Here is a 24,825-nt window from a genome sequence, read left to right as displayed (position 1 = left end):
AAATGCTCCTACTGTGACCAGTTTCAAGCTACCAATCTAAGGTCAGGGAAGATGTACACAACCAAATCCTGTGAGCTGCCAAGAGCCAGCTCCAGCACATCACTAAAGGCTTTTTCTCCACCAAAGATTTAGGTCAACAGTTGTCATAGCAGTGAATGATAAACTCCATTGATTTTCCACTCATGCAAGGATGTGGCAATAAAAGAGACATCTTGGAGTCTAAGAATAATCTCATTTAGAGTGGAGTAATATTTTTCACTGTGATAATGGAGCAGCCTTTTATTAAGTGTGCTATACTGAGATTCTCTGTGAGCAATGAACCATGTTGTTATCTCCAACAAATTCGTATGTAACACCCATTACCCATATGGTCTACCCCTAGCCCCTAATTTTATCATGTAGGATGTTTTATGATCAAGAGACCAAAACAGTTTATAAAGCCCCTTTTACTGTGTTTTGATGGAATGAGCTGGCAAGAGACAGCGTTCCAAAAAATGCTGAACTGGGAATTCTCTGCACCTCCTATCAGGGTAGCTTGCTTGGCTGCAGTTCATTGGTCTGTAACAAAATCTTAATTTAGAAACAGAGAGTTCATATTTCCCTAAGAGCATTCATTCTAATTTTATACCAAATGCAATTCTGCCATTCTACTTGATGATCTAGGAGAGGAATCACAGTGTTGATTTTGAAGAGGTTATTTGAAATGCTCCACCGTAAGGCAGACTTTTTTATAGACACTAGAAGGTTGGGTTTTTCAGATTAATCATTCTAAATGTACCTTAGCTTCTGTATTATTTTATGAAATGTTTAAAACAGGATCACAGAAAGCAAAGACTGATTGTATCTTCATGTCATTTCTATGCTGTTTTATCCACCTGGTTATCTCCTGAACCTAAAATAAGTCTCAAAGAGAATACATTCTATTGGTTCTGACTACTTTCAATTATAAATCAGGCCAAATCAGATAATAAATAGTTTCCATTGCGAAGCTTCGCCAAGAATGTTAAATCTAATAGTGCAGTTAAGGAAAATTTAACGGAAAACAATTGAATTGCAAATATTTTTGTTTGCCTAAACAGTCATGAAAGGGCAAAATACTTTCAAACATACTTTAAAGTCAGTTTGTGGTTAACTGCTGTGAAACTTCTCCCCATACACCAGATTTCCTTTTTCTTCTTCTCTTTACAAAAACTGCGATCCCATCTACTCTCTGATCCATACATTCTGGTACTTCTATCATAGATTTCGGTATCATCAATTTTATATGCCAATACTTCGAACTGTAAATGTGAATCCATCTGCCAATTTTTAGAAACTGGATTGGATTGAAGCATATCCATAATGCACCACTGAAATCCTGCTAGATTATCAGCTTCCCCCAATCTTTTACTGTCATCTCTGCCATATTAACTCAAGGGGTTTTCTTTAACAATTCACTTTTACAAAGCATTTGACTTTAGTTGCTCTAGAAATACGAACTCTTTTTACACTTATTTTGTTAATTTAAATATTATTCAATTAAATCGCATAACTGCAATCACTGGTGCAACTGGCATAAAGCGATTTGAAAACACCTCCTTCAGGTGTTTCAGAATCACACCTGCCTTCTAGTGTGTTTTCCCCACCTTTATTGAGATTCACGGCCTGTGTCGAACTTTCTCATACCCCCAGAACCAAAAGTAAAGGGCAGAGCACATAGTGAGCATGAATTACTACTTATTTAAATAACTGTGAAACATTTTACTACCCACATAAACCAGTTAGTTGTCATCTCAATAACCACAAACAAATATTTTTAGATTTCTAAATATATTTTCTAAGCCTCAACAGTATACCTGATACTCCTTCTACAGGACTGGCATCCAAGCTGACAAACTGTCCCAAGCTTCAGGCATACAGGATATAAACTCCTCTACCGTGTTGATCTCTGCATTAATGTGTAATGTCATTTTCATTTCAGCTGCAGGGAAGAGGTTCAGTACTGGTATCCTAGGGATCTGCTGGTTTTCTGATCATGCTGTTTTAATTTTTTTTTAATCATATACCGCAGATTTCAGCTGAGGGATGATCAAAATACTTGTTGCCTCAATAACAGACTGCTATCAAAGGTCTCTCTCCTGCACCATTTTTAAAGCTACTATTCAACAGTCAGCCTGGAAGACTTGGGAAAAAACACAATGTATCAAAAACTAAGAAGATCCTGGAAAATCATAAAACATTTCAAATATACTCTTAAATAAGGAAGTGCTAATTCTATTTGTCTTATTTTAGGTCTGCTAATTCCATCACTTCTTCAGGGTGTTGTGTGAAAGTCACTCAGTCATATCTGACTCTTTGTGACCCCATGGACTATACAGTCCATGGAATTCTCCAGGCCAGAATACTGGAGTGGGTAGCCTTTCCCTTCTCCAGGGGATCTTCCCAACCGAGGGATCGAACCCAGGTCTCCCGCATTGCAGGCACATTCTTTACTAGCTGAGCCACAAGGGAAGTCCAAGAATGCTGGAGTGGGTAGCCTATCCCTTCTCCAGTGGATCTTCCCGACCCAGGAATAGAACTGGGGTCTCCTGCATTGCAGGCGGATTCTTTACCAACTGAGCTATCAGGGAAGCCTCAGGGTGTTATTAGCGGGCAATTATATGGCTTCACCCAGAGGAGGAAATGGCAACCCACTCCAGTATTCTTGCCTAGAGAATCCTGTGGACAGAAGAGCCTGGTGGGCTGCCGTCGATGGGGTCGCACAGAGTCAGACATGACTGAAGTGACTTAGCATGCATGCATGCATTGGAGAAGGAAATGGCAACCCACTCCAGCGTTCTTGCCTGGAGAATCCCAGGGACGGGGGGCCTGGTGGGCTGCCATCTATGGGGTCACACAGAGTTGGACACGACTGAAGTGACTGAGCAGCAGCAGCAGCAGCATATGGCTTCACCATACTCACCATGAACTTCCCTTTTTAAATTTGTTTGAAAAATTACTGATTTGTTTTTGGCTGCTCTGAGTCTTCGTTGCTGCACACGGGCTTTCTTGAGTTGCAGCCAGCAGGGGCTACTCTGCAGTTGCAGTGTGTGGGCTTCTCCCTGTGGTGGCTTCTTGTTGCAGAGCAGAGGCTCTAGGCTCAAGGGCTTCAGGATTGTAGCACACAGGCTCAGGAGCTGTGGCTCTTGGGCTCTAGAGTATCACCTCAGTAGTTGTGGCATGTGGCCTTAGTTGCCCCACAGCATGCGGAATCTTCTCAGATCAGGGATAGAACCAGAATCTAACTTAGACAGCTAGTTAATGTCCAGGATTTTCTAACGTTCCAACTCCACCTGTTCTTACTCAAACTAAATCTACTGATGTCCATCTTTTAAGTCCTTCCTGTATCAATTAATACTTTTAATAGTCCTCTTAAATCTCCATCTATGGAATTCCCCAGACTACTTTCTCCAGCCAAACTGCAGTCTATATATTCCAGCCCCATACGTTAAGTACATATTTATAACATCTATTTCAATAGAATAGAGGTACCTGACATCTTGAAAAAGATAATTACTTGCTTATCAGTTCCTGCCATCTGTGGTTGGCTAGTGCCATCCTGGTTTTATAATCAAGATAAAATTGAGGCAATAAAGTCAGAGAACAGTTTCGGGATTCTCTCTAGATGTTATAGGTCAGCACACATTATTTCTGCTTTGTTGTTTCTTTTTCTCTAGTGATTTGTTCTTGCCCTTTTGTTTTTCTCATTATCATCTCCATTCGGGGGAGGAGAGGATGAAGGGAAGGAGATAAAATTTAAATGAGGTCATCTGGCCAGTTTCTCATTGGCTGAAGCAGATTCCCAGGAGGGCAGTTTCACGAGCTACATTCATTCTCTCCATGGTCCCCATTACCCTGGACAGATGCAAGTTTGCTCCAGCACTACAGACTGTGACCCCATTTCCTGCCAGATGTTTTACACTTGTGGCTCATGGTCCTGGGAGGTGACAGGGCCAATGGGTAGAGATGACCCAGGAAAATCCTGCCTCACATAGAGAAAAACAAGTGGGTGTGTAAGTCTTTCTTATCCCTCAAGCCACTGAACTCTTTTCACTTGTTAAACTCTTGGACTAAAGGTCGGTCAGGAAACAAGGTTGTACCTACTGGCTGAAACGGGTTTTGAAGATTATCTGCTCATCCTTCTCCCCTTCAACCTCTACAGTGCCATTTAAACTGAACAGATCCAGAGCCTCTCCAAGATGTGCCACTTTGATATGCGGATTGTTTTCAGCTGAAGACAATCGAAGCCCAAAAGATTCCTACCCAAAGGAATTCACATAAGGAGCCTGGGACAAAGAACTATCACCACAGATAACTTTTTATCTGAATGATCTGTGCGCATGGTATGGCAAACATCTCATGACCCCACATCTGTTCTTGTTATCATCCTGTGAATCACCCTCTTTGCCTTTGAAGCCCCAGGTCCCTGTTTCATTCTTTAGCTCAGGATGGCATCTGCCCAACTTATCTTATGGGACTCCTGTACGTATGTAATTAAGCTTGTTTTTCTACTGTTAATCTGTCTTATATAGATTTAACTCATAGCCCAGCTGAAAAGAGAACCTAGAACGGTAGAGGAAAAACTTTTCCTTGCCCATAAAACCAGAACCAAATGTGAGCTTTTGGAGAGCCCACAAGCTAAGAAAGGTTTTTACATTTTTTAATGGTTGGGAAAAATCCCAAGAGGAGTAGTTCATGACACATGAAAAATGTATAAAATTCTGATTTCACTGGCCATGGATCAAGTTTCATTGGAACAACAACCCCAATCATTTATGTATCACCTGTGACTACTTTTGTGCTACAAAGGCAGGAATGAGTCACCACAACAGAAACTGTACAGCCTGCAATGACGAAAATACTTGCTACCTGGTCCTTTGGAGAAAATCTGCTGCCCCTGTCCTTTCACAGTCTACACATTTCTGGTATCCAAACCAGCTCTGAATCCATGAGATTTCTTTATTACTTTCCATTTGTGCATATTATTTTATTTCTCTTGAAATGCTAAGTCAGGGGTGTTACCTCCATTAAAAAAAATGGCTATTACTCTCCATTTGTAGAAAGTATATACTATGTGAAAACCAAGATTTTCGAAAGATCATAAAAAACAAATGATGCTTCATCCCTTCCAGATGGTTAATACAGTTTAATGTGTATGCCAATGGACTTGTGATACTACTACTAAATCATTTTCACACTTTCTCAAATGCCAAAAGAAATGAATTTTGCTTCTGAATCATAATTGAAATGCTAATTGGTAATGGAGGAACTAAGCGCATTTCTATGATTTAAAATCAAAACACACAAGCTCTGGGTTACCATTATTTTTCAGAAGATTAAATTCAGGCAATGATAACTCCCATTTTGGAGAATATAAAGAATAGTTTAAATAGCTCTGGGTGTGGCCTTCAAGCCCTGAGCAGAGTGTACCAGGAAGCCAGCTGTCTGGGGCTGGGAGTATGTTGTCCACGGAGGTAGTCATGTCAGGACAGCAAGTTCATTGTCGAGGACGCTGCACTGCAGGTTGGGGTGGACAGCCCGCAACCAAAGAGGGTCTCAGAAATGGGATTCCTGGCTTGCATCTTGGAGTGGTCAGATGGTCCGCACTATTCCCACCACCCCCATCCACACCACCTATCCTCTATGAAGAGCACAGAGTGGGAGAAAGGAGGCTAGTTCTCTTTCTGTAGCTTTTCCCAGAATCACAGTCTGAAGTGCATATTTGAGTCCAAGGAGTTTATCTGGGAGGCAGTCCCAGGAAAGACCAGTCTAGGCAGTGGGAAAGTGAGACAGGAAAGGGAAGGCAGACGAGGAAGGATGTGTTACCAAGGACACATTCAGATGGATAGCTTGAATATAATCCCTCCAGGAAACTCAAGGAAAAGGCCTCAGTTTGAAACTTCTCAGAAACACCTGAGACAGCAAATTCACCTTCTTCTACCTCCCAGGATCTTCCCGACCCAGGGATTGAACCCACATCTCTCATATCTCCGGATGGCAGGTGGGTTCTTTACCACTAGTGCCACCCGGGAAGCCCCTTTATCAGTATGGGGGTTGCCAACAACTTAGCAAGGTGTCAGCCCACATAATCATGGCTAGACCTGACATTTGCACACAGGCTACAGCAAAATGGCTCCTGTCGTGACTGGTGCTGTTACTCTTCTCCCTCGCTGAACATGCTGGAAGCTGAGAGGTGCCCTGCCCTGGGGATACCAGTATGTACTACAGTGTAGAGACAGCTAGTGCCGGACAGGAGGAGGCAAAGGATTCAATTACACGAAAGGTTTCATCTTATCCTTCCTTCCTGGCAGTAGTTTAAATTATATTGCAGTTGAACCCAAAGCAGCAGACTCATCACTTACCAATATACACATTTCCAGATATGGTATAAATGAAGCTTGTCCACCCTGAAAAGGGACCAGCGACATTAAAAGGTTAGTGTCCATAATGCCAAAAGGAACAAAAGGATAACAGTATCAAATATTTCACAATTATCTCTATATGAAATATAAATATAAAAGCCTATATAACAGATATAAATGATAAGTTTGGAGATCAAATCTTTTAGATACATATTTTTTTTACACTTAAGTTCTATAAACAGCTTAGAACACACACATTCCCACATGCATGCTTGCACACACAAATTCATGCACATGTGCACACACGGGCACACACACATACCACACAGAACTAAACCTAAATGACCTGAGACCAAATGTTTAAGAACTGCCCAAGCAGACAGTACGCTGCTTCCTGACTGTATATCTATATGCCAACAGCTGTACTAATAAGCAAGCTGTTCCTTCCAGGTAGAACATCATGCTCATAACTACAACTCACCAGTTTGGCTTATCTTCAGTTCTTTGGACCTCCAAGCAGTTTTAAGTGTAAAAAGAATGCTAGAAATGGGCTTCTTTTTACTTAGTTGCATTTTAGTTTCCAGTGAACACTTTCTTTTCTGACCTAAAACAGAGTATCAGTTCCAGGGATGCAGAGAGGCACAATCTTTGGGGTATGAATGGGCTTCAGATGGCTTGTGCCCTCCTTGGAATTGTTCACAGATTTTTCAAGTGGATAAGCTTTTCTGCAAAGAGGATACATAGCATTGGCCAGATTCCCACTGTGACCCATGGGCCAAGAACTCAGAAACACAGATGACCCACTATCTGCCCTCTTGGCACTGGCATTGGATTTCCACAGATATTTATGTACTGTCCCTGTGGCCCAGAGGAGATCCTTCAGTGCCACTGAGGGACATGAACGTAGGAGGGGCCAGCTCAAAACAGAATCAGGACATCACTCAGTGTGTCTTTGGTGAAAAAGAAGATTAGCGCAGGGAATGCAGGGTTGTGTCCAAGGTACAAGGGCAGGATCCAGACTGAGGTCTGTGGGAGAGTCAACGTGCTGATAGAGTAAACAAAACCAAGGCAGGCGTGGAAGAATCACAGAGGACAAAGTAGACACTAGGGATGTGGCTGTGCTGCCAGGCGGGTTAAAATGTGCAAGAGGGGCCCACACAATAAGCCATGACTGGTCAAACTTAAACTGAGTCTGGTTCAGAAAACCTAAAGGATGGCAAAACAAAGACAGACACTCAGGTGGATGCTGGATGCTGGTAATTTTTCATCCTCTTCTTTCAGTTTTTCCTCCCCAAGATTTGACTAGAATGTGTTTAAGGGCTCTGGAAGTAAATCTATCTGCTCAGAGCACACTCGCACTTTTGCTTCTTTACTGAACCACTGGCTCAGTCTTCTGAACTTGACCTCCCATCGTCTGGAGAGCAGCTACCACTCCCGTGAACTGGTTGGGAGTGGAGACAGAAGAGAAAGACAAGGCCATGGATCTTCATGTTGTGTGCAATACGGAAGAGGGAGGTTCATGCTAGATGCTGAAAACACATACTAGCCGTTCCCAGCCCATAAATATCATTAACAATTTCATATTTATGCTTTCAGTTTCTTTTTTTCTCCTTTTTTTGGTGGGGTGGGGGAGCGGCGTGGGGATGCACCATGCAGCATGTGGGATCTTCTCTGACCAGGGATTGAACCTATGCCCCCTGTACCGGAAGCCAGGAGTCTTGACCACTGGACCACCAGGGAAGTTCCTTTTTTTCTTTTATGCACTATATATTATTTGCGTAAAAACTAGAACTCATTATTCTATTTTGGATACCTTTCCATGTCAAAACATAGAGAAATAACCCATTTTGGGGAAAGCCTACAAAGCATTCCATTGCAAGAACGTGTTGTAACTGACATAATAGATCCCCTGCTCATGGTTGAAAGGTATTAAAAAATTAATGGTTTCTGAGTTTCACAGAACCTCAAAGGTCTCAATTGCCCAAGTGGGTTTTTATTTGGAATCATTGTGATTGTTCCAATATCATTTTTCCTCCGCCTCCTTTGCTTCATTCCTCCTCATCCTCCAAGCAGAAAATTAGTCCACACATAAGTGTCTTGGTCTGTTTTCTTTCCCTTTTTATCTTTTTTAAATCTTTTATCCAGAAGGACCAAATGGCCCAGTCAATGTACTATGTGCATTCACCTATTTTTGTTCCTTGCACAAGTCTTCTATTATGATAGAGAGCTCACCTTCACCACTACTAACACAACTCATGTTACTGGTTAGAAGGTACAGAGGGAATAAAATAGAAACAGAGGGTAATCTCCTTGCTTTTAACATGTTGTCTACCTGCGCTTCTATTAAACCTTGTTTAAGATCCACTAAGCATTTGTTTCTTAAAGCTATAGCAAAGCAACAGTCCAACTATGTGAATGCTTATGTATGTTTACAAACTACCACATTTTCTTGGAATTCCTTCTCTGCTAAGAGCAGGATTATATCAGCAAAGAATTCTCTTGTGAGATTTCCAGGTCCTTCCCATCGCTCTTTCTTCCTCTATCTCTCCTCTCACTTTTCTGTACTGCACCACAAATGGATACATCCTGACATTTTGCTGTCAGAGGTCACAGGCCTTGAAAAGATTGTCTCCAAGCCACTGGCTCTTCACAGCTGGGAAGGGCTCTCCCTCCCACCCTGAGGCTATGACACAGAACAGGAGTTGGGAGGAAGGTCACATTTTATCCCTGGACCCGTTGCTTGGTTTAATTGGAAACACATTTAAGACAGACCTCCTACATACAGCCCAACAGATGACGTGTAGAACTTTTCTTTTAAACATGTAAATCATTCTCTGTGGCATTTGCTCTCATTTCCAGGGAGGTTCCCAATTCCTGCAAACATCCCTAGTGAGAGCTTTTCTTGGCCTATGTTCCTTGCCTTAACCCAGCTCATTTTCCTCCTCCTCGGTCTTAAGTTCATTTCCATGAGCTTTCCAACAGCTGCTTATACATGTACATGTAGAGAAAGTAGAAAAATATGGCCTGGAGACATGCCAAATCCATGACAAAGGTTAGCTCTGGGATGGGAAGGGGAGAAGGCAACCAGGCTAAGGAGAGAAGGAACCTCTCCCCAAACTGTGGGCCACACCGGATGCCACACCCCAAAGCAGCGTTGGTTCCTAAGAGCCTCCCCCTAGATACTGTGACACTCAGCTTGGGCAGGCAGCTCATTCACCATGGACCCCATGCCTGGCCTCCTGGACAGCAGGCAGACAAACTGGATATTTCTCTCTCCCTCCTCATTCCACCACAGTATTTGCTAATTATTACTTTGAGGGCTTCCCTCGTGGCTCAGTTGGTCAAGAATCCGCCTGCAGTGTGGGAGACTGGGGTTCAATCCCTGGGTTGGGGAGGTGCCCTGGAGAAGGAAACGGCTACCCACTCCAGTACGCTGGCCTGGAGAATTCCATGGACTGTATAGTCCATGGGATCGCAGAGTTGGACATGACTGAGTGACTTTCACTTCACTTCACTATTAATTTTTTTAATTTTTATTTTTACTTTATTTTACAATACTGTATTGGTTTTGCCATACATTGACATGAATCCGCCATGGGTGTACATGAGTTCCCAATCCTGAACCCCCCTCCCATCTCCCACCCCATATCATCTCTCTGGATCATCCCCATGCACCAGCCCCAAGCATCCTGTATCCTGTATTGAACACAGACTGGCGATTCATTTCTTACATGATAGTGTACATGTTTCAATGCCATTCTCCCAAATCTGAAATAATTTCAGACACAGAAAAGCTACCAAAATAGTAGAGATTTACCATATGCCACCCACCCAGATTCTCTAAAAGCTAACCTATCACATATGTTTTATCAATCTCTCTAGAAATACACATCGTTCTTTTTTTTTCTGAAATACTTGAGAGTAAACTTGGAGACATGATACCCCTTTACTTTAAAGTAATTTTCAGCAAGTATTTCCTAAAAACAAGAGTATTTTCCAATATAACCTGACTGCACTTATAAAAATGATGACATTGATACAATATCAGTGAAAAAATTATGACCATTAATGTAATACTATAAGCTATGTACAGACATTTAAATTGAGCCAATTGTGTCAGTAATGCGTTTTAGGGCAAAAAGAAAAATACATGTCTAGACCAGGATGGAATTCAGGTTCACATGTGGCATTTAGTTGTCACTTCTAATCTCATCTGAAATGGTTCTTCAGTCTTCTTCTTCATTAAAAGTACAGACTTATTATTTTGTTTTTTAATTTATTTTTAATTGGAGGATAATTGCTTTACAATATTATGATGGTTTCTGCCAAACATCACCATGAACCAGCCATAGGTATACATATGTCCCCTCCCTCTTGAACCTCCCTCCCACCTCCCACCCCATCCCACCCTCTCGGTTGTCGCAAAGCACTGGATTTGAGCTCCTTGTGTCATACAGCAAATTCCCACTGGCTATCTGTTTTACATATGGTAATGTATATGTTTCAATGCTACTCTCAGACTTGTTATTTTGTAGAATGCCCCTCAGTTTGGATTTGTTTGATGTGTCCTGTCATGACAGCATTGTTTGTTAATCCCTTTCCCTCTCAACTTTAGAGATGCGTTTTTATTTTCAATGCTTTAAATGTTTTAGTTCAGAAGAGCACGAAAGATGAAACAAGGAACATATACACTGACATATTTATTTCGTTTCTTTCTTCTCTTTTGCAGATAAAATCATATAGGTGAGAGAAATAGCCCCTAACTGGTTGCTTCCAGTCAATTTTCTATACCCAGAGAATATGATTTTCTTCCAGGAGAAGAGGGTGTGAGAGAATGGTCACATCCCAGATCTTCCAGCAGGAAGGAATTCAAGAGGGAGCTGAAGCAGAGTGAAAGCAGATTTATTCAGGGAGATACACACTTCTTGACAGACTCTGGGTCCTTCCAGAAGGTGAGAGAGGCCCTGGGGTAAGGCTTGGTTAGTTTTTATGGGCTGGGTAACTTCATACACTAATGAGTGGGAGGATTATTCAAGCTATTTTGGGGAAGGGGTAGGGATTTCCAAGATTGGGCCACCACTCACTTTTTGGCCTTTTATGGTTAGCCTCTGAACTGTCATGGCACCTGTGAGTGTGTCAGTTAGCATATGCTGATGTATTATAATGAGCGTGTAATGAAGCTCAAGGTCTCAGTTCAGTTCAGTCGCTCAGTCGTGTCCAACTCTTTGTGACCCCATGAACCGCAGCACGCCAGGCCTCCCTGTCCATCATTAACTCCCAGAGTTCACTCAGACTCACGTCCATTGAGTCGGTGATGCCATCCAGCCATCTCATCCTCTGTCGGCCCCTTCTCCTCCTGCCCCCAATCCCTCCCAGCATCAGAGTCTTTTCCAGTGAATCAACTCTTCACATGAGGTGGCCAAAGTACTGGAGTTCCAGCTTTAGCATCATTCCTTCCAAAGAAACCCCAGGGCTGATCTCCTTTAGAATGGACTGGTTGGATCTCCTTGCAGTCCAAGGGACTCTCAAGAGTCTTCTCCAACACCACAGTTCAAACGCATCAATTCTTCGGCGCTCAGCCTTCTAGTGGAAGTCAAATCTTCCACCATCTTAGGTCTAGTAGGTTCTAACCAGTTTTTGTTGTTTCTGCTTCGATAGTCACATCTTTCTCTCACTCTGACTCCCATCTTCCTCTTTTATTTATACAGACCCTTATGATTACATCAGCCCACCTGGATTACCTAGGCTAATCTCCCCATCTCAGGATCCTTAATTTAATCACAGCTGTAACATCCCCTGTACTATGTAAGGTAACACATTCAAAGGTTCCAGGACTAGGATGTGGACATCTTTGTGCAGCCATTATTCTGCTATTACAGAATTATAGGATAAGCTATATGATCTCTTAAGAAATTTTGTTGACTTATGTATATATGTGTTTAGTTGCTCAGTTGTGTCCGACTCTTGCAACCCCACAGACTGTAGCCTGACAGGTTCCTCTGTCCATGGGATTCTCCAGGCAAGAATACTGGAGTGGGTTGCCGTTTCCTTCTCCAGGGGATCTTCCCAACCCAGGAACTGAACCCGGGTCTCCTGCATTGCAGGCAGACTCTTCACCAGCTGAGCTATGAGGGAAGCCCAGTCTAGTTGTAAAACAGTAATAATTGAGATCCTTCAACAGGTCAGCATTCTCCATCTTCCAAAGGATACTGCGGCCATTCAGTATCACAGAAGATCAGGCGTGTCTTTTTAAATTCTGGGGATCAAACATTCCAGTTTTTTAAATATATTTTAAAGAAGTGGTTTTGGAACTGCTAGCTCCAATCTGTAAAAGAGAAAAAAGCAGCATCCACAGCTGTGGCTCTTTTCCACCGGAAGCATCCTTCCCTGCTCTAGATGGGGACGTAGAGACTCTCCACCGAAGCTTTCCTTCCTTGGTCAGATTTAGTCTGTCCCTTACCAACATAGGTGCCTTATTCATCCCTCCCGGTTCTACCACTGAGGCGGGGTGGAGATGCACCAGGGGTAGACCTGATGGCATCCCAGATTGATTTCTAGTTTCTTACCACCAAGACCTTTGCTTGATTTGCCAGAGTAGTTTCCCAGGATGCTTCCCAAGCTAGGACTACTAGGGGAAGCATCCGTCTTATGTGTGCCTGTGCACATTCCTGCGTATAGTCCCGACCACAGTAGAAATGGTGAGTCATAAAGAGATGAACCACCACCGAGAATGTCCCTTCTGAGTGTCACCACACCAGTACAGCAAAAGAGGTGGTGGAGGGTTGGCCAGTGAAGAAAAAGTGATTTTTGTCCTCAAGCTATTAGGACCAATCCTTCCAGTTCATTTCCACAGATTCCACAAAAGAGCATCTAAAAGACAAACAAAAGACACCAGAGAGCCCCCTCTGGTCCACTGAGAGCTAGAGCTACCAAGGAAGGAGCCCATTGCATTTCCAGTCTGAAGAGTCACACATACACTAAAGAAAGGCTGAAAGTTGAGGGAAGCAAAGCGGGCTTACGAAATGCAGTTTTTCTGCGCCATAAGAATCCTCCAGTTTTAACACTGCAGATCATGCTTTTAAATATGTAGTAGCAGGGATACTGTGAAGGAAGATGGAAAATAAACAGAGTGGGTACTGAGGGCCCAACTGTGATGCAGTTAGTGAGAAGACAAAGGGGACAGGAGGACCAGAAGGCACAAGATTTTTGGAAAAGACTGGTATTTTCCTAGAAATATAGACTTATGACCTTCTCAATTAATGATAACAAACAGTGTTATCTGGACATCAGTTTATAGCAAGGGAAATCACACTGCTTTGCAAGAGATGGTAAAAGTCACTGCAAAAAAAAACACACACACAAAACAAAAAACATGACTACTTATTATTATTTTAGCCAAGAACTAACATGAAAAATGTGTGGCTAATGTGAGAAGAATCTGGTACTGTCAGAGATTCGACAAATTGGATTCTTTGTAAGAGATGCACCATCTAGCTCAATTCCTGATATCAACTGCCTTCTAAATCATCACTGCATGAAACATCTGTTTTCTGCAAGATTAGCACAACTCTACAGAAACGTGCCTTGCCCAAAGGAAGTAAAGAGATGGTAAAAACTGATTCCAGTACTATTCGTGGGAAGGAATTCAGATAAAACCTCATCTGACTCATGAGAAATGTTACCAGTCTGCCTTAACTGGATGTCCCTCAGGACATAAGCATGTTCCTGGTGTCAGAAATGGGATGGCAGCAGTGCATGCCTTTATTTCTATCCTTTAGTTTGGTTATGGTACAACAAAGTCTAAATTAATGAGATTGCAAAGCTTATGACAAAGGCCAAACATAACCCAGACATCCACGTCAAATCCCTTTACCATGAGTAACAAAACAATCAAAATATTATAAACAAAACACGATGATGAGCCAAAACACAATGAGACCCATTGTAGCCAATGGGCTACAATTTCAAGGAATATTTGATGAAACACAGCTCTCAAATAAAATAAATTTAGACAGTCCTTGGATTTTATAATGGAATTTGATCCAGGGAGGTGGTTTAAAAAGACAAAAGGTGACCCTGACTTGAATGATTTGATATTGAAATTTATACAGTATAATTTTACTAACCAATATGTTGGATTAAAGAGTTTGCCTGCAATGCAGGAGATCTGGGTTCGATCCCTAGGTTGGGAAGATCCCCTAGAGAAGGGAAAGGCTACCCACTCCAGCATTCTGGCCTGGAGAATTCCATGGACTGTATAGTCCATGGGGTCGCAAAGAGTCAGACACAACTGACTGACTTTCACTTTCACTTTTATGTTGGGTTACAGGCAGCCAGAACTATTAAATAAGAAGTGCTGCTTTATAATACCTAAATTGTTTGCCTGGAATTGGACATGGAAGCTTCAAACTTTAGATTTGTCAGCTAATACATGAAAGCATGGATGAGTGTATATGGGGGGCAAGTGGAGAATACACTATAACTGAAAGTGACATACTGCAAAAGACACATTTGTCTGCATCCTAACTAGGTTTGTAACAGACTTGTTTAAAGTGAGTTTACAGTGACCCGATGATAAACATGCATTTCTAAGCTACTTGTTCTTGTATGTGTCCCAAAACGTCTTTGAAACAACTCTGTTTAAAATCCATAATGCCAAAATAATCTAGAGGTATGGCTTTGTAAACTGACAGATACATATTCTCTTATGAGGCAATATATAGCGTAGTGGTGAAGTACAGAGTCAAAATTAACATGAACCACGGGGTCTTCCTTGGTGGCTCAGATGATAAACAATACACTTACAACGCAGAAGACCCAGGTTCGATCCCTGGGTCGGGAAGATCCCCTGGAGGAGGAAATGGCAACCCACTCTAGTATTCTTACCTGGACAATCCTGGACAGAGGAGCCTGGTGGGCTACTGTCTATGAGGTCACAAAGAGTCAGACATGGCTGAGCGACTAACACTTTCACTTCACTTTCACACACATTAAGTATTGGTAGGTTCATGGAGAAACTGCTGTCTCATATACTGCTGTTGGAGCACAGGAGTGCCTTTCTGGGTTGCAATCTACCAGACTTTTAAAATTAAACATGCATAGGCCTTGTGATCACCCCTGGAAACCTACTGTAACAAAACAACCCCTCTAAGGAAGTACATGGGTACAAGAATGTTCACTGCAGACCAGTGTGCAGTAGCCAAGCGCTAGAAACAAGGAGAGCACCTGCTGAGAGGGGAGAGCAAAATGCATTGTAATCAACCCATGGCATAGAATGGGTTCAAAGCCAAAGGAGCAGATCCTGAGGAATTTCCATGAGCTTCGGTCACAAAAGCAAGATGCAAAAACTTATGATTTCATTTTAGTAAAGCAAGGACAAAACCCTATATTTGTGTACATTTACATGTACATATATGTGTACAGAAGTAAGTGTTGAGAAAAATACTGCAAGATCTTATTCAAGGATTATCTCTGAACTACTCCTGATCTAGGATACAGAGAGGATACTGCTATGGGTAGATGAGAGGAGGGGGAAAGGGTTGTGAGGGAAGCAAACTCAAAAAATAAAAGAAAAAACCCACAGCATTAAAACTTAAAGCACATGTGCTGTCACACTTACTGTTATAAAAAGTAAGGCACATGTTTAATTGCATTCATGTAAAAAACCTTTCTGAACTTAAAAGTAGCCAGAACGGAAAAAAAACAAAAAAGAGAAGAATGGGTCCAAGGTTAATACTGTACCTAATGACTTCAGGGGTGGCCCTTTTAAAAAATAAAACTGGCTTTAAATACTTGGGAGTTTTCTAATTGTTCTTTGGATTTAAATGGTGACTTATAAGTAAATCCTCCATAACAAAAGCTGTATCTCAATCAAGAATGCACTTGTTCATAAGTAAAACAGGTTGGATTGCCTCCCGGAATTGTGAGTCAAAAGTGGCTGGGAAGTCAAGAGACCTGGGTAAACGTCCTGCCGTGTCCAGCAAGTCCTTACATGGCCTTGAGCAAGTAATGAATCTGTTGGGCCTCAGTGTTCACACCAATGAAATGAGGGGTGGCCCCAGTGGATTGGCCCTAACATTCTATGAATTCCTCCTGATTTTCTTAACTTGAAAAGCTCAAGTACTCTTTGCTCATTTAAACATAATTAAACAAATGATGCTAAAGCTGAAACTCCAGTACTTTGGCCACCTCATGCGAAGAGTTGACTCATTGGAAAAGACTTTGATGCTGGGAGGGATTGGGGGCAGGAGAAGAAGGGGCCCACAGAGGATGAGATGGCTGGATGGCATCACTGACTCGATGGACGCGAATCTGAGTGAACTCTGGGAGTTGGTGATGGACAGGGAGGCCTGGCCTGCTGCGATTCATGGGGTTGCAAAGAGTCGGACACGACTGAGCGACTGAACTGAACTGAACTGAACTGAAACACACACAGGTTCACAGAACTTTGTGTTGAGGTTCAGAAACAAACCCATTCCAGAGAAAGTGGCTCTTATGGTTTTTTCACCCTGAAATGATTACTAAACCCCAGAATCCATCATACCTTTAGGAATAGATTGCACATGCTTCGCTCCTTGGTCCAATTTAAAGTCCAAATATAAGGTTGGTGTGTAAGTGTAAATCTTGGACTGAAAAGAAAAAGGAAATCATCAGCATCTTTCCAAGAATAAGGTTCATCTTTACTTGAGCTGGTCCCTACTGTCATGGGCCTAGGGCCTGGATCCATTATATTTAAAACTCCTTCTTGGAAGATGCTATTAAAGTGGGTATGACGGGCTACCAATATACCCACCTCCTGAGGGTCTCAGTCTAAAAGTTCACCCTCCTAGATTGACAATATTGTTGACAAGCTATTTCAGCATGACAGCTGTCTCCCTACAGCCATTTCTCAAATATGATCTGATGTCAATAGTTCAATGGCCGACAGCTTCTCCACCTTCTCACTTCTTGTCTCCTGAATATGGTAGGTTAACGCATATCAAATGTATGTTTCTTTTCCAGGTCTCAGTAAAGCTAGGTCCATTTTGAAATTCAAAGAGCACAGCCTGTAAATATCTGTTCTAATCTGGCTCTCTTGCATTAAAAGGTGGTCCAACATTGCTGGTCTAAAAAAGCCACAACTCAAAATGTAAGAAAGGCCAACCTTTGCAGGATTTTTCAGTATAAACAGTGGCTTTGATTCCATCAACAGTTCAGCAGTTTGTAATTCAATATACTGCCATTCTGAATCACTGACACAGCCCCAAATCCAAGGGATTATCACTGTTGCCATAAACTTTATGATGTTTCATTGTTTCATTGTTTGTCACAAAGTCCCAGTGGTTCTGCTCTTATTTTTTTAAGTTAAAAAAAGATGAAAAAGTACATAATGCCAAATTTGGCAAGGATGTGGAGTAATTGAAACTTTTATACATTGCTGGTAGGACTATTACTTGATATAAACACTTGAGAAGACTGCTTGGCAGTATGTACTACAGATGGATGTATAAATAATTTCAGCATTCCAATTCAACAGGTGTATCCCCAACAGAAATGTTTGCTGAAAGACATGTACTCAAATCTTGACAGTAACAATGTGGGTGATAGCCCAAGCTGGAAATATTCCCAATGTCTTTAATAAGAGAAAAGATAAGTAAACTGCAATATACAAGGGACTATGACACAGCAAGGAGAATGAATGAACCCAACTATATGCAACAACTCAGATGAATCTCGCAAACATAGTACTGAACAAGCAAAAACAGACACAGATCATATAACATATGCTTCTGGGGACTTCCCTTGCAGTCCAGTGGCTAAGACTCCAGCTTCCCATGCAGGGAGCCCGGGTTCGGTCCCAGGTCAGGGAACAAGAGCCCACATCCTGCAACTAAAGATCCCACATGTAGCAACTAAGACTTGGCACAGCCAAATAAATAAATACATAAAACATAGGCCTCCATTTCTATAAAGTTCAAAACAAGGGAAAACTAGTCTATGGTATCAGAAATCAGAAAAGTGGTTACCCTGGGATGGTCAGTAACTGAATGAAGTTTAAAAGGGGGCTTCTGGAGCCTGGCAGTATTTGGTCTCTTGGTTTCATGGATGAGTTCACTCGGTGAAAATCATCTGAGTCGTACACATGATTTGTGTACTTTTCTGTGTATGTGTTGTATTTTTTAACAAATATTTACACTCAATAGAAACACAGATGTGTAAATAGACCAGATAGAATCCAGAGCCCTTTACCATCCTTAATAAGGGCATCATTTTGCACTATGTCAACTCCACGAGGACATGGCCATCTATCTGCCCTTTTCACCTGGAGCCAATGCACAAGGCCTGTCACATAGTAGGTGTTCAATAAAATTTACCAAATGATGTTTCATTATGAAAAATCTCATGTATAATAATAAATTTATTTACAGTATACATAGTATATTCATCACTATCTTTACCAACATGTAGCAAAATGCGTTTCTTCAAGACAGGTGATTAGGTATGGCCCAAGTGTATGTCTGGTGATTAAGTTTTGGAAGAGAATTGTAAATAATGCTATCAAAAGATTATTCCCTGAAAAAGTCCCATGAATTGAAGCTTTGGGCTTCAAGTGGTCTGGTAGGTGCTTTTACGTGGCTTAGGAGCTCAAGCTGCATCCATACAGCTTCAAAGACTGGAAAGGCAAATTCCCCTGTGGGAACATAAATGAAAGAAGAAAGACCTGTGACATCAAGGGTGACCTGAGGCCAAAGATTCCCAATCAATCTGAGGAGCTTGGAACACACATGAAACAAGGGCAGCACCCGCGGGACACAGATCTGATCCTCTAGCCTCATGAGGTGTGTAAGGCACCATCTGGAAAGGATCTGGTTTTGCCTAATGAAGACTTCTAAAATTACTCCTAAAAAGATCAAGGGAAAACTTCACTTAGTATCAGATGACTCCCCTCCTGAGGCAATATTTTACTCTTTCAGAAAAAAGAATCTCTGCTTGGTTCAAGCATCTTTTCTGATCTCTGCCTCCTGGCCAAGGCAGTGTCCCTGCCAATAGCAAAGACACGAATCACAAAGAGGCTCTTGGTTTAACTTTTACTAGAAGTCTCCCAAAATGTATACATAGAAGTCATCCAGGAGGCTTTGATGCTGGTATTGCTTTTCCTGGTGACTAGCAACGCCTTTATCTTCTTCTGGGCTTAGTTCACTCCATCTGAAAATCTGATGTTGAGACTTCACTGAGGTTGACATGTATTTCTGGCTCTGAAATTCTGAATCAGAAAGTTCATGTTTTTTCCCGCACTTTTTAATTTTTTTAAATTCTGTTCTGATTTCTCAGACTAGAGCTGTAGAGAAGTGAGAAGGTGGCTGGGGCAAGGGAGAGCCACGAGGGCTGTGGGGACTGTGTGGAGTGCCACTGGTTAACTCGTGCTATTCTTGCCCCCAACCTCAGCCATCTATTCTGCCCTCCTGGTTAGCTCTTCTCTTCTTCCTGCCTCTAGCTTTTCAACCTAATCCATACTGCCTTTCCAAATAGTAGCTCCTCTCTCTCTAATACTGCAAGGACACAGACATGTGTGTGCACACATAGACACAGAATTCTGTACTTATGTATTAATTTACAAACTTACAAAAAAACAAAGAATGCGGGCCATTAGGAAAGCCACAAATATATCCTACAACCTCACAGTATGAAAAGGGCTACAGGGAAGTTTTAAATTCATTTTGAAGTTTTTTTTTTTTTTTAACAACATCTACAGATTAAAACCGCATTCTGATTCTAGTCTCTTTGTACTGAAAATCAGATCATTGACAGTTTCAATATAACACTTCTTGAATAATCAACTACCCAAAACCTGTATGTACCTTATTCTATTTAAATTAATCCATACTGAGATGAAACTCAATTTGAAAGCTGCTCCTATGAATCTGTGTATGCATATATATATATATACACATATATATGGATAAATATATACACACATACACACAGAATTTTTGAAAAGCAGGTAGGTTTTGCTTTTAAAAATTTTGATCTTCTACGGTAGCTCTGTTGAAATACCAAGTGTAATTTCTCTTCATTTAACTCAAGGATGGTAACACCAGCCTCCAATACACTTTGAGCAAATCTGGACTTAATTTTTCCATCACACTGCTGATTTGCAACCATAAAGAACATTGCCATTCGGCATACTCTTGTGTTCTCTTTTGTTTATTTTCATATGCAGTATTAAACTATTAATAGACCCTCAAAATAGAATGAAAATTTATTTACACAAATCATTCTTTTTTGCTCTCAATCTATCTATTTCCATAGGATTAAAATCACTGGTTCAAGGCAACCTAAAATAAAACATTTCTCCATAAATCTGTTTCAGCATGAACCAAACTAACGCACCTAAATTCTATCAGAGAAATTATTGTCATCATCCTTTTGCTCTTTTGGTCCTGATTAACACTGCCTGCACAGGTACTAAAATCCCACATGGTTCCTCTTTCGCCTTTCTTTTCATTATTTAATTGTCTGTTTAAAGCATTTGGGAAACTATCTTTAAAGGTTTCTGTCTGTATTTTAAAAGCCCAATAGCTTAAAATCTTACAGTTCAAATATCATGAAGGCAAAGCTTCTAGAAGTGAAGTAACAGAACTCTTTATGAGACGTTAAGGGTAAATTCTGGCTAACCACTAACAACAGGGGTGCTACCAAATCCAGACAAGCCTTGTCTCTCTTTCTCTATAAATACGTCAGAATTAAACCCTAAATGAGCCTAAGACACCACTCCAATAATGACCACAAAACAACCAAGACAAAGCACGGTCTACAAAACCACTTCCTTTGGAACCTCAACTACCTTCATTTTCCAGCCTTCAAAGACCTCCTGCTTCCCCTGGCTTTCGGTATGATACCCGTGTTAAGCTGGTTTCCTTCCTCTGCTTTTATTCATAAATGTGATCTTAATTAGGAGATGAAATTACTTCCACATGGAAGCCATGTGACTTAGTATGTCCTCCCAAGAAAAAGAAAGGTGCCTGCTATGTTGCTTGCTATGTATAAGTGAGGTAAAGAAGATGAAATATCGTTCATGTCGCCACTGCTCCTTCCACAAATAACTACCTCCCATCTATCCCTGCCTGCTACTCATTCTACTGCCATGCTGGCCTTCCCTAAAACCAAGGGGCAGCAATTTGTCACATGTCAGAGCTGTAATAAGTGTTTTCACATCTTTTTGAGAACTATTTTCAAACCTTTGATGATGGAGTGATTTTTTTTTTTTTAGGAAAAGCACTTGAATTCTCAATCTTACTAGATGCTGCTTATGCAAATTACTCTAGAGTAACACGTGCAAATTTTCAGGATTTTATAAAAGAAAGCAGCAGTGTAGATATATCTATTCCTGGACCCTCACTCTCATGTTGGATCATCACCCTAAGGTTCAGCATTTGTTTTGTTTTGTTTTGTTTTGTTTGGCATCATTGGTAACTTTTGATGGATACCTTTGCACGTAAATTTTTGACCACATTTCTATTTTTTTCCTTTCTCAGTGAAATTGTGGGTCTAAAGGTCTAGACATTTCAATACAGCTCCTGATATATCTACAAGTTTATGGCCAAATGCAATGTGGCCAAAAATGAGCTGGTCAACACGGTAATGTGACTGAATAGCAATTTCCCCAAACTTATCTACTGCTTCCCTGGTGACTCAGACGATAAAGCATCTGCGTGCAATGTGGGAGAACTGGGTTCGATCCCTGGGTCGGGAAGATCCTCTGGAGAAGGAAATGGCAACCCATTCCAGTACTCTTGTCTAGAAAATTCCATGGACGGAGGAGCCTACATCCATTGTAGGCTACAGTCCATGGGATCGCAGAGTCGGACACAACTGAGCAACTTCACCCTTGTCTACTGCTAGTTGTTGGTTTTTCTGGTCTCTGTAATTACACTACACCACAGGGCAATTTTCTAACTCATTATGTGCTCTAAATATCGGTTTTTTCCCCCTATTCATCTAATCTCCTATTGTTAGAAAGTTAACTCATTCCAACAAATTCCCTATTGTTACACATTTAAATTTTTCCCCAATACATCCTTCTTCAAAAATAGAAGGGAAGGATTAATTGCTGGAAAATAAAAAGAAAAGGGAAAAAAAAAAACTGGACATCTCTGAGAAAATAGAGTTGCAGGGCATGGGGTCAAGGGAGTTTGGTGCTTCTCTTATCAATTTATCTGAGACAGTTTTTTAAAAAATAAATGAAGGCTATTTACTCTTAATACTGTTAGTTGTAAAAGTCACCCAGTTTGGTTTTGGCTTTTTTGTGGCATTTCTGACATGGGTCAGCTCTACCAATCTTTTCCTTGCAATGCTTTTAAACTTAGAAAGTCTTTCCCCATGCAAAGGTCCCATGAAAATGTTTGCCTGTATCTTTCCAGTTCAAAATTGTTTTAACATTAAATTATTTGATCTATGTCACATTTATTTTCTTGTGAGGTGTGAGATCGGAAGCCAAACTGGTTTCTTTCTATGAATGCTTAATCAGTTTTCCCCGTTGACTTATTCTCTTTTCCCCAACAGATGACCATCTTCTTTATCATGACGTTTGCACATACACTTGGTCTATTTCAGGCAGGTTCTCTTCCTGCCAGTCACCAAAAAAAAAAAAAGAGCCTCAGTGGAAAAAACTTTATTGGTGGACTAGCTCAGAGGCTTCAACTAAGAGAGGACGATCTACTCCACAGGAGTTCTGGGCATCATCTAGCCCATCACCCACGGGGCTTCCCCATCTCATCTTCCTGCCACGACACTCCGGCTCTCACAGGGCTTTGCACTAGAGAGAAAACCCACCAACACAGATCTGTTCTCTCCACCACTTATACCTCCATACAACTCAAGAAACTCACTGCCAGATCCACAGCCCCTGTGGGAGAACCATGCCTTCCTCTTTCATCAGGAGATAGCATGCTTTGAGGAAATGAAAAGTAGATTTACCCATTCTTTGAAGCCAAATTCCAACTCTTGTTGAGAACTGGCTGATGCTCCTCAACCAAAGGGTACGTCTTCTGTCTCCAATCCAAAGCACTCTGATTTCAGAATTCTTCATTATTTTAAAGAATTCTGATAAGGAGTGGGAGAGATTAGTTCCAACCCTTGTGCCAGAGGTATTGTGGGGAGCATTAAAGCCCTTAATTACATTTTGACATATACATGAAGTGTTACCCAAAGAGAAGACAAGGAACTCGTGGGCAAAATGCCAATGACTCTGTATAGGGTGATAGTTAGAGAGGGTCAGACCACATTTTTAACTTTTATCAATAATACAGGATTACAGAAAATCTCGACCATCAAGCTGTCCAGCTGAGCAGCCCTTCTGGATAGCCAAGTTATTCTACAGTCTAGTCTCAAGAGCACCCTTTTTCAAAAAGCATTTTCATCAGTAGGAACAGTTGAGTCCCTCCCCTTCTTACCTTGTGTTTGGGGGAGGGGTCGTGAGGAGAGAAGAGCTAAAGAGGAAGGGAATAAAGATGCTGACAGGACTCATGGTCCCAAATTTAATCAGAGACATGTTCATTGTGGAAGCAGACTTTGATTGCTTCACTCTTTGAGTCAGCATCTTTGCACAAAATTGGGTTACAGACATGCTAAAATTTTTTGGAAAATAAAAAACAGAGAAAGAACAAATGCCCATCTCTTAGATGAATAATCCATCCATAATCCTACAAAGGCTACAGTAAAATAAAATCACAAATGGCCCCTACATATGCCAACAGGGAAACTCCCTATTGCTTATCTCCCATCCATGGGTAATGTTTTTCAAGGCTAAGTCAGCAAATCTATTAATCGATGCTAGAATATCCCTGACAGAGCTTTATAATGCTTTTAATCTCTATTAGTTACACTTGGTATTTACTAAGGGGCTTTAAGAGTTCTTCTGAGAAAGTACATCGACATGGGAAACTATGTGGCAAACATACAATTTCATAGAGCTCTGCAGACAGACCATAGTGTGGACATGAAGCTTTGACTGTAGGTCTAAGGGGGGATTAATTATGGCACAGGGCTTCTCCTACATAATCGCTTGCAAGATGTTCTGACATGATCGCAGTGTCTGAAGACAAGTGCCTGAAGATACCCTTCTGGTGGAGATAGAAGATGGAGGCTCATTCTGAAGCTTTCCTCCATGAAAATGAGCTAAGGCATTCCCAAACTGGAGAGGGACGCACTCAGCAAGTTTATGTACAAGGGCTGAAGGGTGTGATAAAGGCAGACCTACTGTGCAAATAAAATGGAGCAGACCTGAGTTTGGGTCTAGGTTCCTTCCACATCGAGCCGTATGACTTTTGCCCAGTTGAGTTATTGCATCCTCATCTACAACGTGACGGAGGCAGACAGCCGCTCTATCGTATCTATCGCTGCCAGACATTATGACTCAAACCCAAGTGCCAGAAACCACAGGAAGAGTAGGTCTTGCCTGGTTCTG

At 41.4% G+C, this 24,825-nt stretch overlaps 1 protein-coding gene across 5 annotated transcripts in view; it reads right to left on the bottom strand.

The window, feature by feature from the left end:
* PIR (pirin) overlaps positions 1 to 24,825 on the bottom strand; it is a 98,284-nt gene that overhangs the window by 21,242 nt on the left and 52,217 nt on the right. For all 5 annotated transcript variants that reach the window (XR_008201587.1, XR_008201588.1, XM_052663233.1 and 2 more), the window contains 2 exons: positions 16,924 to 17,008; positions 6,381 to 6,425 (listed from right to left, as the gene is read on the bottom strand). Coding sequence is in view for 3 of the 5 variants with exons in the window: in XM_052663233.1 (XP_052519193.1) it covers positions 6,381 to 6,425; positions 16,924 to 17,008 (130 nt within the window). In the remaining 2 variants the exon portion in view is untranslated. The remainder of the gene's footprint in view (positions 1 to 6,380; positions 6,426 to 16,923; positions 17,009 to 24,825) is intronic.

The sequence above is a fragment of the Budorcas taxicolor genome, chromosome X, assembly GCF_023091745.1.
Source record: "Budorcas taxicolor isolate Tak-1 chromosome X, Takin1.1, whole genome shotgun sequence".
In the NCBI taxonomy this organism is placed as follows: Eukaryota; Metazoa; Chordata; class Mammalia; order Artiodactyla; family Bovidae; genus Budorcas; species Budorcas taxicolor.
The sequence above is the reverse complement of the archived record's forward strand: the minus strand, read 5'-3'. Positions and strand labels throughout refer to the sequence as shown.